This window comes from Buteo buteo, chromosome 19 (genome assembly GCF_964188355.1).
Source record: "Buteo buteo chromosome 19, bButBut1.hap1.1, whole genome shotgun sequence".
In the NCBI taxonomy this organism is placed as follows: Eukaryota; Metazoa; Chordata; class Aves; order Accipitriformes; family Accipitridae; genus Buteo; species Buteo buteo.
Window position 1 is genome coordinate 23,820,879 of NC_134189.1, and position 14,575 is coordinate 23,835,453.

Consider the following 14,575-nt stretch of genomic DNA (forward strand, 5'->3'; position numbering starts at 1 on the left):
TAAATCTTACAAAGCCTAGAGGGACACTGGCAAAATGCAGTTCTGATGAAAGAGCATTGTTATAAAGTCAATACCAAATGCCACTAAGAGTGCCATTAACTTGAAAAGAATAATGAAAAAATATTTCTGTTTAATCTGAATAGCATGGGTCAGATTTTGTTTTTCATGCTAAGTTCTGTTAGGTAAGAGTGGAATAAGACTGTGGTGGCCGTAGCAGTAGCAGGGAGCTTATGCAAAGGTTGAGACAAAGCCGCTCCTTTAATCTGGAGTCCAAACTGGGGCAGCTCCCCTCTTCTTTCTCTCCTTACCCCTACTTTTGCTGTAGCCTACATCAAACAGCTGTGGACCATCAAGTGGATGTTCTGGGGACTGAGAAATGTCAAGCTCAGCCCTTTCTTCTCTTCTCGCAGTGAAGCTGTGATGAGCCAGTTTCCTTCTAATCCTGGCCCACAGACACCCCAGGGTCTCTCTGGACTGTTCTCTCTTTCTTTCTCATCTCTGATACAGAACATGCTCATGCTATAAAGAAATGATAATCAAAACATTTCGAGAGAGGTCGGTGGGGTGCGGAAAGAGAACGGATTGTGAGAAGAGAGGAAAGCTGGGAGCTGCGTGACTCCCAGAAGAATGCGAGAAATGTGAAGTTGGGGTAGCAGAAGTATTGTTGGGGTTGGGGACAACAGAATGAGAGACAAACTGGCTGGCCTACAGCAGTGGATTAGACCTGCAGAACAGATATATATATATTTATATAGAATATATACACACACATGCATGTAGCCACATATGTGTATGTGTGCATGTGTATATATATATACACACAGACACAAGTGTTTTTATGTCTATTTAGCCTGTGTCATTGAAAAGAGGTTGCTCTCTGTATTTACCAGCATTCTACATGCTGTACGATCCACGAGACCACTTCTACCGCAGTGTTTAGGAGAAATCGGCCAACTGGTGATGAGTAACAGGCTGCATGCATGATTGTTTACATGGCAGGAAGAAAGAGTTCTCATCCAGAATTAGTCATATGTGCTAAATACCACCTCAATCTTCATGCCTTTTTTTTCAGAGATGGTCTGGTTGTTTCTTGTTTTGCTTTTATCAAGGTATTCTTATTTTTTTCTAAATTTAAAAAAAAAAAACACCTTTGGACAAATTTAAAGGAAAATATATTTGTGATTTGGTGAAATGAGTCCAAGAGGTCAAACTTTCTACAATAAATATGATTTTTGGAAAGGAGTTAGTAAAATGATTTCTGACTCTTGACAAAAACATTTTTATCAGTAATACATGGTGAAAATATTTCCTAATGTGCTTTTTGGCAAACAATTCTTTTGAAAACTAACAAATTTGTAAGGTTTTCTTTTGATTTTATGATAATGAAATGCTTTTTTCTTGGATAGTGTTGGACAGAAACTGAAAAATACTAGTCCATCCACATCTAGCACCTCCAAGTCTTGGTCTCCCATAGACTCCTTGGAATTTAACAACTGACATTTTTGAAAGGCATTTTAACTTCTAGCATTCAAAGTAATGTCTGAGGAAAAAAAAAAGCTAAATTTTTGGTCACTGAGAATGTGTGATTTTAAAACTTAGGTAAGACATGGCATACCTTTGTACTGAAATGAAGGCAGGTCTGGCTATGTTTTCTGTTAAATTAGTTTCCCATTACCTTCATTGACAGTGCGTAGCATACTGCTATTTACAGCATGCTTGTGCCTTGCTACCCTCCTGTTACACATAATTGTAATGGCAATCAATATTAAAACTCCATTCCTTTCCCTTTCCAGAAACCCAGCTGTATGGGGATTTGACCCTACTCAGATTAGATCTGCCCTCTTTCTTTGCCTTCAAATTTTTGTGTGTGTCTATGTGCACTCCTGTGTTCATCCATAGATACATAAATGCCAAATATTTTGACCAGGCCTGTCTTGAGACATATGTATAACATATGTGTTATTTTACAGATATGTATCTATGAATATATACCTGTATATATTTACAAGATTAAAAGTTTCTGAAAATGAGATTATTGCAAGGCATTGCAGTCACTAGAATTAAAATGGAAGTATGGAAACACAGAGAACAATTACAGTTTGTGCTCAGGGCTCAGAGTGTCTGATGCCACTGTGCTCCTGCTGAGCTCTGGAAGAAGCTCAGACAATCTACCTATCGTGAATCTTCATGAAGTGTTGGGGAAGAAGCCAATATCCAGCAGGCCAGCTAGAGGAGATGTGAGTGGACTGGTGGTGGGCTGTGCTGCCCATATGCATTTGAAAACAGAATTGCTGCAGCAGCCGAGGGAATGGAGGTGTTTTGATTTTGGGCTCTTCCAATGCAGATAGCTGGAAACATTTACTAGACTAAAGCTTTAATGTTAAAATATACACTTCCCCCCCGCCCCCCCCCCCCCCCCGAAGATTTGATAGTAGAGACCTCTGATGGATGTGACATTCTCTTTGTCTACAAATACACTGACGGAGTGCCTGGACTCAGACCTTGAGACAGTGTCTTTGCTTTGGGCAGTTGGAGATTGTTGACTATTGACATTTCCAGCTGTGAAGATTTTATTTCAGCAAGAAAGATAATTTTTTTTTTTTAATCAGAACTGGAAAAGGTAAGAACTGTTCTACTTGTAAAACAACCAACCAACTTTCTAGTTAGTCCTGATATTTGTCAATACGATTTCATTATCTCACTGTGCCACTGCTTCCCAATGGCCTTGGAGACATCATGCGAAGTACAGTGAAGTGTTTGTCAGAGTCAGAATGTTCTTGGCAATCCTGAGAGAATTGCTAGATTAAGAACTTACCCAACAGCCTGAAATATTATTGTGTACACTTCTTGGAAACACATGTAAACCACAATTATTTCCAACCCCCACATATGCCTATGCAGTAACATCCTTAACTTTTCTCGCTGTATGGTAGGGTCTTGAAAATAAAAGCATACCGTATTTCTGTGGACTTTAAAAGCTCTTTATGCCAGAAGAGCATTATAGTGTTAATGCCAAGTGTAAATTAAAGTCCTTACCTTGTAAAACTAAGAATTTGGGGTAATATTCTTGGGTGCAAATGGTACGTTGCTCAGGAAGTTGGGCAGGTTATTCCCAAGTTGCTCTTGCTTAAGACCTGTCCCCCTCACTTTCTGGAGGACACTTACCAGAGATGGACCCTTCCAGGTAGTATGTATCTGGGTTAAAGTCTCACAGTCATTACTTTTATTAAAATTTGGGATTTCCCCCTCTTTGTTTTCCCTTTCCTTGTGCTGGCAGCTGCCTGTAGGTGGGGCTGCCGTTCCACGCAGGCAGGGACGCAGGCAGCTGTGCTACAGATGTGGTGCAGATGCAGCCTGTTCTGAACGGCAATGGCCAGCAAGTAACCACCTCCTTTAGCAACTTGAGCGATGCAAAGTAACCATAGTTTTAAAATATTTTGTTTTATTAAATGTTTAAAATAACATAAACATCATATTAACAACTTTATGGCTGAGGTTCTCATAATTTGTGACTTTACCATTTTATCTGATTTGAGAGCTCAAAAGATTACACCTTAACATTAGAAACTTTGTAATTAAGATTTATAACAGTAAGTTGTCTCATAGCTAACAAGAGAATAGAAATAGCAGATAGAACCATATAAACTTTGGACAGTGGGAGAGTACATATTTTACTATAAACTGGGGTCTGCCAAGATTATTTAAGAACAAGAAACCTTTTGCAAGCAGTTTCGTGTTAATCTGAACAAACCAACTCAATTCATAGTTGACTTTTAAGCAATAGAGAAAAGTGGGATAGTACATCTTTAATTATTCCCTAAATACGCATATTTTTTTTTTTTAAATTCTCTTAAGTAAGTCTGTACCACCTTCATACCTATATTTAGCACCATGTAATGGGGTATTCACCATTTAGCTTCTGGGGAATGTACAGTATGTTATTTACTCTGCACTAGAATAAAGGGTCCAATTGTAATAAAAGTTCAACCTTGCTTTCTGCGGTAGAACGTCAACGCTGGAAGAGCAACAGCATGCTTTCGACCATGAAGCTGTAGCTTATTTACAAACAAAAGAATGCCCCCCTCCCTCTTTTCCCAGTTGCTTATTCATGATGATGATTTGATTAATAGTACTACAGGTTCGGTTTCCTTTACGCTGGAAACTGGGATAGGTTTTAATCGCTTTGTCTTAAACTGAATTGGAACAGTGCATACCAAACAAGCACAGCCTGGCATTTCAATATGAGCTCTGCTACTTTTACCATCTCTGTATACTGTGTGAGAAGACTGGTGCTGAAAGATGTAACTACACACGCGCGCATATATATAACCATGTTTTCTTAGAAAATGTAAAATAACAAATTTCTTGAGGAGGTGGGTAATGGGCCAACAGCCTGTAATATACCAGTATGTCTGTTACCACCCCCCTCTACCAAGAAAGAATTGTATTTTCTTAGCAAGGTGAGAAATTTTATTTTTTTGGTAACAGACATGCTGGAGCTAAACAGCTTTGGTTGTCAGTCAAAAGGCAGTTTAAACTTGGATTAGTTTTAGGGATTTGGGTTTTTTTGTTATCGCAATTTAATTAAAAAAAAACCCAACAACTTCTTAACTGCAAGCTTATGCCCATTGCTCTTTGACAGTGAAATGATATTCAGTATTTCATTGCTTTTGCAACAGCAGTTCATAGCTATAGCCTACAGACTAGTGTATGTGCACAGTATTAACAAAAACAGTACGTCGGGTTCAGCAGTGGTCCGTCTTATTTCTGTAGCAGCACTGCAGGCTTCTGACACCGTGAGGGGGTAGATACACTGCAAGTTCATAGGGTGCAAACAAATAATCCCATTATACTGTCTTGTGGCAGATGATAGATACTTTCTTTTGTGGCTGTGCAGACTGGCTGCTAATATTGCTCTCTATGCTTCTGCTGTCTGTGAGCAGAGGCTGCAGGAATGCTCTTCCTACTCCTCTCGCCTCCCCATAGCACTGCCCATGCTACCTCTGTAGGAGAAAAAAAAAAAACCCAAAAGCTTGAGTTCTGCTTCAGCCTTACAAGTATTAAAAGCTCTAGCCTTCAGCCATGAGTAATATCCACTCCTGAGGTGTTTGTGTTAATTTGTGCACAGTCACCACAGGACCTCCGATTTAACTTAGTAACAACTGTATTTGTCTTTTCTTTTGTCAAAAGTTTGTAAGTATACATGAAAGAGCAAGAGAGAGAATGGGGAAGAAAAGAAATGGCTGTCACTCAGCGTTTTCGTTTAGCTATTTTCCCCAAGGCTTGGGTTTCTTCAGAGCACATACAAATACACTGAGGAGCACACAGTAAAACCTCAAAGATAAGTCACTGCCTGAGGTGAGAACAAGTTCTTACGCCAGGTCCAGCTCTCCACGCTGACAGTCATGATTGGCACCCAAAGGCCATTGCCACGTGTCAGTCTCCGCAGTGAGGTTTTTCTGACATATTTCTGCGGTTCAGACAATCACCTGAAAACATCTCGAGCCACAAGACAAGGGATTAAAGATTCAAGTTTCACTGCGTGTTATGTCTGTGTTAAGAAAAGCTAACAGCTTGATCCCCACCCCAGGCAAGGCCATCGGCTGCTGGCGATGCTGTGTGGGCTACGAAAGGTCTCCAGAAGAGCATGCACCATCTGCGACAGCTATGTTTCTGCAACATCCCAAGCAGCTCCTGCTGTTTTCTCAGGGCTGAGTAGTAGCTTCGCTGTGGCTGTTACCTTCAGCAAAATGCTGAAGAGCTTTAGAACATGGTGCCACCATTGGTCTGAGTGAGTGAAACCTGAAGCATCTTTTTTTGCATGTGCAGAACACAGGTCTGGAGATGCTCAGGTGAGCAAAGATACATCTCGGGGCTTGGTGGGACAATACAGCCTGTGCAAATAACTCTGAACGCCTGCAGGCATACGTGAGGAATGCGTGGCATGATGAGCATTGGGGAAGGGAAGGCAGGACACTTTGCTCATAGTAGAGCTGACTGATGTAGACCAGACATCGTAGGTGTAGCAGGTCTGCAGTATTTGACTTTTCTGTGAGACTCAAGTTTTCGTCTGTCATGTGCACAGCGTAAGACTTATGATCCCCTTAGCTGTTGCTTCTCTTTGTACATAAGGCAGGCACTTAAAAAGACTTTTAGGATATGAGCTAAAATTCTTTCCTATTTTTTTAATGGAAGTTTGTTTCAAAATAATCTGCAGTTTTGTTTTGGTTTGTTTTTTAGCCTTTCATATGAGAAGACTGGAAGCTGGCTGATGACCTGATTATGTACTTGAGGGAATGCAGACTTTCTAGAGAAATCCCTACAGCAACCTGCCTCGCACTGCCAAGGTAGCCACAGTCTCCGCATAGCAAAGGATAACACAGCTAACCTTCACCATATACACTGCTATGGAAGCACTGTACATGAAATTTCTGGTCCCCTGCACCCAAACCCATAGCTCCTAGTTTCCAAGGCATGGCACCTCGCTGATGTGCAATGCACGGCCCGCACTGCCAGCTTTCTGAACTTGGAAAACACATAGCTAACAACCAGCATGGGTTCATTTTGAAAGTATGTTTTCAAGGCAAGAGCTTAAAAAAATTTCCATCTTTGTAAACTGGGTGCTTGACCTAATTAAGCACCGATCAGAAGTAATGCGTGACAAACATTGCTAGGGAATGCCAGAGCCCTGCCATTCTGGACACTGTTTCTGGTCAGGGTCTGCTGCAGGTATCCTTTGGCAATCGCTTCAAACCAGACCTCTGGGGCATACAGGGGAAGATTAATTCCTTGCACCTTTAGAAAGACTTTTGAACTAGCTTGGAGGCCTAAGATATAAATATACTGTCATCATAACCTGCTCTTGCCTTCACTGCCAAAAACAAGTATAATTTTTGAAGAATGCCAGCTTTGTAAATACACTGCTATTCTCAGCTCTCAAAAGAGCAACTGTGTCATTTTTTCTGTGATGTAGCATTACTTTTTCAGACAGCTAGCATGACACGAGACTAAAGAAATTGGATGCTGCATTGTTTCAAAAACTAGCTGCTTTGAAGTCTGATAATCTTAAAGTGCTTATTCAGTGTTATCTGAATAAAAAATATTCCAGTACTAGATTTAACTTTAAAAATCTGATAGCGTGCTGAATTTGTTGCTGTTGCACTAAGGCTGTTGTTGCACCAGCTACTTTGAAGAAGGCTCTCTCTTTCTCTCTCTCCCCCCCACCCCGGAATTCATACTTCACTAAGTGAAACAAGTATCTCCAACAGCCATGAGCATTAGGAAGATCCTTGGGTTCCTTTCTAAACTGCAAGGTAGGACAAAATGCATTACCTTCGCTGTGCATGACTTTTTTACGCAGAAGTCAATGAAGCCTTTCCTATTCTCAATGAAAACAAGTTTCAGACTTTTTAATTCCTACTGCCAGGAGTGGCAGCAGAACTGGCCTGATGGGATTTCCTCCATACATGTCTTTACACTTTCATTAGTAGTGGAGTTGATCAACTGCAAAGTGATTTAGCTGTAATGAAAGCATGAAGGACAGCATCAGGCCTTTTTTGAGCTATAGGGAGAGAGGTTTTCTGCAGACAAACCCAAGGGAGAAAAAAAAGCTATTCCTCAAAAATAATAAAGAGCTTCTGAATTCTTCTTCAATCTTTTAAGAAGTTTTCTCTTCATTCTCAGAGTAAATATGGCATTTTTCAAGCCAAAAAAATGTTCCAGGCAAATGTGATAAATGCAAGAACAGGGCTTTTTAATAGACTGCAACCTTAACCACACAGAGAAAAAATACCTCCATAAGAAAGCAGCTTCTGAGTGAGTAGAGTTAACACAGGTACATGAATTCTATGTGTGTCTTCAGTTATGGCTTGAAAGTGTCAGTCCTCAATATAAGACAAGATCTGAAAACTGTTCAGTGTGTTCACTGGCCTAGTGTAACTGATCTTTCCCCACCCCCCCCCAAGTTTTGAAAAACTGAAAATGTGACATCATGTTTTTCAATAAGGTACCATTTCACTAATGAGAATGAAGGAATAGCCTCTTTAGGAAGACCTCTTACAGGTTAATTTCCTTGGCTGGGTCTCCTCTGATGGCATCCTTTTCTTCCAAGGTTGTATGCTTTAAATTTGCCTCTTTTGAGGAAGATGATGGGATTAAGATAGCCTAGGTAGTACATGGGAAGACAATGACTTTGGTTAATTCTTACTCTTGCACATCAGACTCTAGATGGACGGTTCCAGCTTGACCTGTTCCTAAAGCTTCAGTTATGGCTTTAAAAATTGGCCTGGTCCTACAGATGAAAGACCACCATGTATTAAAGCATTAGTTAAAATTAAAAAGGTGAACATGTAACAGTGCACAATAAATGCAGGCTGCTGTTGGAGGGAGTGGATTTTTCTGCTACTTTCAGACCCCGATGCCCATAGTTGCTGATTAGAGGAGATGGAGGTCCTTCTGGAAGAGGCTGGTTGCTGATGGACGGCTTCAGTGCCTAAGGGTGCTGGATGCCCTGAAGTAGGAAAGGAACTTGTAGCAGAGGCTCACCACAAAGTACCAGATGTTTCGAGCCATCTGTGACCTTGCAATGAAAATGCGCCAGATGATCACTAGGAGGGTGGTGTTGAATGCGTATCGGATGTTCCTCAGCCTGAGAAAGAGAAAGAGGCATCTTATAGAGGAAAACAAAAACAACAAAAAAGCTTACCAGCTTGCTGCATTTGCTGCAGGTAAGTTTGTAAGAAATCCTGTTTACAAGTCGCCCTTGGGCTTTTTGCCATTCCTGTTTTAGTGAAAACACTGTGCCCAAGATGTCCCTACCGTCTTGCCAAGGACTATGCTGAAGTGAGGATATAGTGAATAGCTAGTGGGATAGGTGGAACAACTGTATTGCAAGTCTCTCTTGTTCTGTGTGCTCTTATTTCAAACCAGAACAGAAGTCATACTGAGAGTTTTTTCTTTATGATAGTCTAGGTCCAATACTTTCTGCTTTGATTTGGTACATTGGCTTTTTTTTTTACTTTGCAGGATTGGTGGCAGGCTAGAAGACCTACATTTGCATGAGCTGATGAATAAAGTTCTCCTGTTTGCATGAAACCCTGCCTTTAATGTTAGGAAATTACTCAATAATCATAAAAGTTCTTTACTTTTGCAGTACTGCAGCACCGGAATTTTTTTTTGGGGGGGCAGTTTACACCATATATTTAAATGGCATTATTGAGTCTTTTAAGATGCTAATCATCTTGTCCTCTTTCTATCAAGCAAAAGTTTCTGCAGTTCTCTAATTCTTACTTTCCCAGTGTCTGACCAAGGGAAGAAAGCTTCTTACCTATGTCCCCAAGATTGGTTTAATTTTTGTAAGTCCTTTTTGTTTTGTTTTGTTTTGTTAACTTTATCACTGCATTATACCACACTGCCTGTTTGGACTATGAGGCAGTTACTGGCCTGTTACAGAGGTTCTTATAAATCCTTTAAAAATGACCTGTGAACGAAGAACTAGTTTAGGATTCCTTGCTATGGCAACAAGCTGTTTTATGCTTCTAGCATTTACAGTGCACTATAATGGTTTTCTTAAAGGAAAAAAACCAGGCTTTTACTCCAAGAGAGCTGCTCCTTCTCCTTTTGCCTGCACTTCTTGGTAAAAGGGCTGGAGAAGACAGGAAGAGCACAATCTTTAACTGAATAGAAGGACAATCTCAAACTGCTCATTCAGACTCTCTTAAACCGTCATCAGGGATTGAATGCATAAACTCTCCACTGATTTTGGAGAATTTTTGCCCATTCCCTCAAAGGAATTAGAAACTTCAAGTTTAAAATCAAATTTAAAATCATACAAATGCTTGAAGTTTTTAGGCAATGTCTTCAAATAGCTAAAAACTTCTAGGAGCTTCACAAAGTCTAAATCTGACCCCTATTTTTCTATTGTAATTCTGAATGACCAAGATCTTCTGCATTCATGTATTTCTCTTATGCATTGTAACTTCGTTACTTGGTCATCTGCTGGGAAGGCACAATATCTAGCCCCTGATCATTAGCGTCATCAAAGGTCCTCTTTTTCTTACAGGTTGGAAAAATGAAATACTGACAACTCTCTGCCTTAAGAAATAAGCTATGCTATGTTTATCTCCATATTATTCAACAATTATTACTGCAATGTAACTAGAATAATTTTCCTCAAAAGCCATCCGAGGTAGCCAGGAGCTCTTGTCCTTGTCACTGGGTATGACTTACTTTCGTAAGTGCTGCTTTGCTGCTGGAATGCCAGCCATGTCCTCATTTAGCAAGTACTTCTTAGCACCTAGGCAGTAGCTTTCAATGTATTCTGACCAGTGCAGCTGACGAACATCAAAGTTGTATAACTGGGATTTAAAGACAAAGAGGAGAAGTTAAACGCCAGAGTTCAAAACAAGTTCACTTTAAGCATCAATTCTTCATTGACCTCCATTCCTGACAAGGCCCTCTGTCTGAAGTTCTTAAAGCCACCAAGTTTCCAAGAAGACATGGGCACTAACAGACTGTATTTCACAGCTGTCAATTAACATCTTACCCAGCTGGGAATCTGGGCAAAGCAAGCAGAAATTTAGTGCTAGCTGGCAGAAAAGAAAGATAAGTTTGTCTTTCAGGTGGCAATTTTTGCATAAATACATGTATTTGTACACACTTGTACATGCAAACACACAATCGTGGAAGAAAAACGGCATTCCACTCAGGTAAATGGATTCATATGAAAACCTCCATGAAGTTTTTAATGTGTCACTAGAATTATGTGTAAATAAATGAATTGGACATTGAGTCAACAGCTGCCTCTGCATCAGCATTACTTGCTGTTATGCTGTATTCTCTCTCAGCAGCTAGATCGACAGAAGTCCAAGAAATAGGTTACTCTGGTGTTTGGCATCAAAAAGTCTCATTGTAGAGCTAATTACCCCAGTTAATTTCAGATGCTTATATTGGAAAAATTGTTAGCAAGCTCTCAGGGGTTGTCTGCCTATTAGAGCAAAGAAAGCATTTTTTTTTCCTAAACGAATGACTGAAGTGAATGGTATTTCTTATTTACAGGGTCTTAAAAGAGAATATACTCAAAAAAATATTTTCCATTCACCCCCATGCCAATCCAGACCATTTGCTTTGGTGCAAGGGCCTTGCTATCACACCAGCAATAACTCGAGCAGAGAGGGGTTGGCTAACTCTGTCCAATACAGGGGGTTAGCTACTCTGCAGATCCTGGTGTGTCTGTCAGATATGTATAGAGATGTGTGCTGCCCATAAACTGTCTAGCTTGAATACTGTTCACAATGCAGCAGTGGCAACACTGGATGCGGTGCATCTCACAAAGTTCTCATAAGCAGCTTGGTAAGCCTGAAACTCTGTCTAGCTTGCACTAAGTCCTTGATGTTGTAATTTTTTGTTTATCTGCCTAAGAACTAGATCCTATCATAGCATTTAGGTTCCCTCTACATCTGCTGTGGTCACAGCAGTGCCACTGCCCTTAGAAGTTAGAATTTGCCGCATGCAATCCCTCTGCAGACTAGGGAGGAAAACTCTTGATTCTGCTACTGGGAGTCTGTGCAAGAACTTCATGATGTGAGTAAGACCAGTTTGATGTGAATGCCTAAGTATCTCTTTGCAAGGAGATACTGACCAAAGGTGCATTCGAGCTTATCATAGATCTACTCTTTGTATCCTTCAGTCTTTCAGTTACAATCCCATTCTTAAGGGGTAGTATTTCAAACCTATAAAGACTACAACAGAGCTAGACATCCTGAAAATGAATTGCTCTTTGGTGACTTGAATAAAACAGGAACTTTTTACATATTGTTCAGGGTCAGACACTATGTGTTACCTAAATTTCCCCGTGCAGTGCCCATTAAAACCAAAGGGGATGAAAATGTCAAAATCTTTCAAGTAATTTTCATCTAGATCATCTACCACAATTGCAATGTTAACTGGAAAGACTTCAGTGATTGACCTGCCTCAGAAGAAAGAGCAACACACCTCAGGAGAAAACATTCCCCTGTCATAAATGGAAGGTTCCTGATAAGTTATTTAATAAAACAAGGAGGAAATAAATTATTTCGGGTTAAAGTAAATTCCAGTCATATGGATGTCATTCTAAAGCTCAACAATATACCAAAAATAATTGCTGCAGTTGAACAGAATTGCAGATGACTAGCAATCCATATTCAGGATATACTTACCTTTTTGTCCTCTGTGTTAAGGTGACTCATTAACATATTCATATTATCTGAAGACCAGTCCCAGGACTGGGTGGAGAAATACTGCAGGAGCATCATAGACTTGTGCAGTCGATTGATAATCTTCATCATTCTGAAACAGAGGAGGAACGTCAGAGGTGGACAGGAAGTTTGATCATATGTAAAGGCTGTCGGTTTGCTCTGTAGGTGTTTTCATCAATCCAGATGAATAGGCATTGCAGTTCCTGATGAGCACTGCACTGCTGCTCACCAGGCCGAGAACTTGCTCAGCAAGTCTAACTGCTCCAGCTCAGGTCTTGAGCCTACAGCTACCCAGCTTTTAGTGTTGGCTTGAACATGGGTGCAAACATGCATTTCTCAGGGCAGGACTGATGCTTCACTTACCGGCCTGAACTAAACGAGGGTTGGAGGCCATATCTACATCACGTACCACGTGTGAGGTGAAGAGCCCATCTGAACTAGTATGAAGTCTGCACAGCAGATTGCAAAGCCACAAAGGTATATTGCTTGCCTCCCGAGGTGGATACTTCTCTTTCTACCACACAAATTCTCTTCTGTTCTCAAGCCTGACTGGGCTCCTGAAGCAAAGCACTGATTTTTGGAGTTAGCTCCAGTACAGAGGTGACTGCATCTGCAGCATAGACAAGCTCTGAAGTCAATTGCTCAGCTTCAGTTTTCAGATAGAATCATAGGATCACAGAGTGGTTTGGGTTGGAAGGGACCTTAAAGATCATCCAGTTCCAACCCCCTGCCATGGGCAGGGACACCTTCCACTAGACCAGGTTGCTCCAAGCCCCATCCAACCTGGCCTTGAACACTGCCAGGGATGGGGCAGCCACAGCTTCTCTGGGCAACCTGTTCCAGTGCCTCACTACCCCCACAGTGAAGAATTTCCTCCTAATGTCTAAATCTACCTTCTTTCAGTTTAAAACCATTACCCCTCATTTTATCATTACACTCCCTGATAAAGAGGAGTGCCTCCCCATCTTTCCTGTGCGCCCCCTTTTAGTACTAGAAGGCTGCTATAAGGTCTCCCTGGAGCCTTCTCCAGGCTGAGCAACCCCAAATCTCTCAGCCTGTCCTCATAGGAGAGGTGCTCCAGCCCCCGATCATCTTCATGGCCCTCCTCTGGACCTGCTCGTGCAGGTCTGTGTCTGTTTTACATTGGGGGTCCCAAAACTGAACACAGAACTCCAGGTGGGCTCTCACCAGAGCAGAGTAGAGAGGCAGAATCCCCTCCCTTGACCTGCTGGCCACGCTTCTTTTGATGCAGCCCAGGATACAGTTGGCTTTCTGGGCTGGAAGCACACATTGCTGGCTCATATTCAGTTTTTCAGCCACTAATACCCCCAAGTCCTTCTCCACAGGGCTGCTCTCAATCCACTCATCGCCCAGCCTGTATCCATGTTTGGAATCACCCTGACCCATGTGCAGGACCTTACGCTTGCCCTTGTGGAACCTCATGAGGTTCCCGTTGGCCCACCCTTCTAGCCTGTCAAGATCCTTCCCTCTGGACAGCATCCCTTCCCTCTAGAGTATCAACCACACCGCTCAGCTTGGTGGCCTGCTTTTCATGTCTTTGGGCTTCTTTGATCTCTCTCTCTCAAAACCATTTGTTTTTCTTAAAGGCCATTCCTCTCCCTGTATAATATAGTGGCAGTTTGGAGAGTTTTTTCTGTCCTTCCTTATACAGGAAGGGGCTGATAGGATGCACTCCTGGTGGATGACCTTGAAAATAACCTGAGTCCATAGGCTTTTTTTTGGGGGGGGGGTTGGGGAACTGTTTGAACACCTTCCTGGAGCGTGAGTGTCCTGGTAGAGATGAAAGCTCCTTCAGGGGCACAGCTGCTTAACAGGGACTTTGGAAACGTAGGTTCAGGTCTCTTATGTGTCTTGGCCCTTTTTTGTTATTAATTTTTTATATAAAAGGGGATGACAATAATGCTGTCCTACCTTGCAGGATTATTTTTCAGTTGTCCCAATGGTCATGAGTACAAAAGGCCTCTGGTTGTTTAAAGTGTGATGTACAGAGCTTGGTCAATTTTGAGAGAACGCCACGTTCTCTCAGACTGGATAAAGGCAAGAGAAAGCATTAAAAGGCTGATTTCTGTGGAAAACAGAGCTGTTTTCATGAGAAATTTTGAGCTGCCCAGAGGGTAACACAGTCGCCGTGACAAATAAAAGGCGGCAGTCTGGGGAAGAATGGTGCCAGGCTGGCCTCTCCCCGTGCAGATGTGACTGCCCCGATGATAAGCATTAACTACAGCAGAAAAAGACACAATGAGTACAGCAATTCAGAGGAGGACTGTGCAGTTTACCCAAAGCAAACTGAAAGAGCACTAAAACCTTACATAGGCACTCCT

At 41.5% G+C, this 14,575-nt stretch overlaps 1 protein-coding gene across 6 annotated transcripts in view; it reads right to left on the reverse strand.

Annotated features, from left to right (window-relative positions):
• Nucleotides 1–3,467: 3,467 nt before the first annotated feature.
• Nucleotides 3,468–14,575, reverse strand: part of FAR2 (fatty acyl-CoA reductase 2) — a 149,214-nt gene continuing 138,106 nt past the window's right edge. For all 6 annotated transcript variants that reach the window (XM_075051684.1, XM_075051686.1, XM_075051687.1 and 3 more), the window contains 3 exons: nucleotides 12,195–12,324; nucleotides 10,228–10,355; nucleotides 3,468–8,647 (listed from right to left, as the gene is read on the reverse strand). In XM_075051684.1, coding sequence (XP_074907785.1) covers nucleotides 8,485–8,647; nucleotides 10,228–10,355; nucleotides 12,195–12,324 — 421 coding nt within the window. In that variant the 3' untranslated portion in view covers nucleotides 3,468–8,484. The remainder of the gene's footprint in view (nucleotides 8,648–10,227; nucleotides 10,356–12,194; nucleotides 12,325–14,575) is intronic.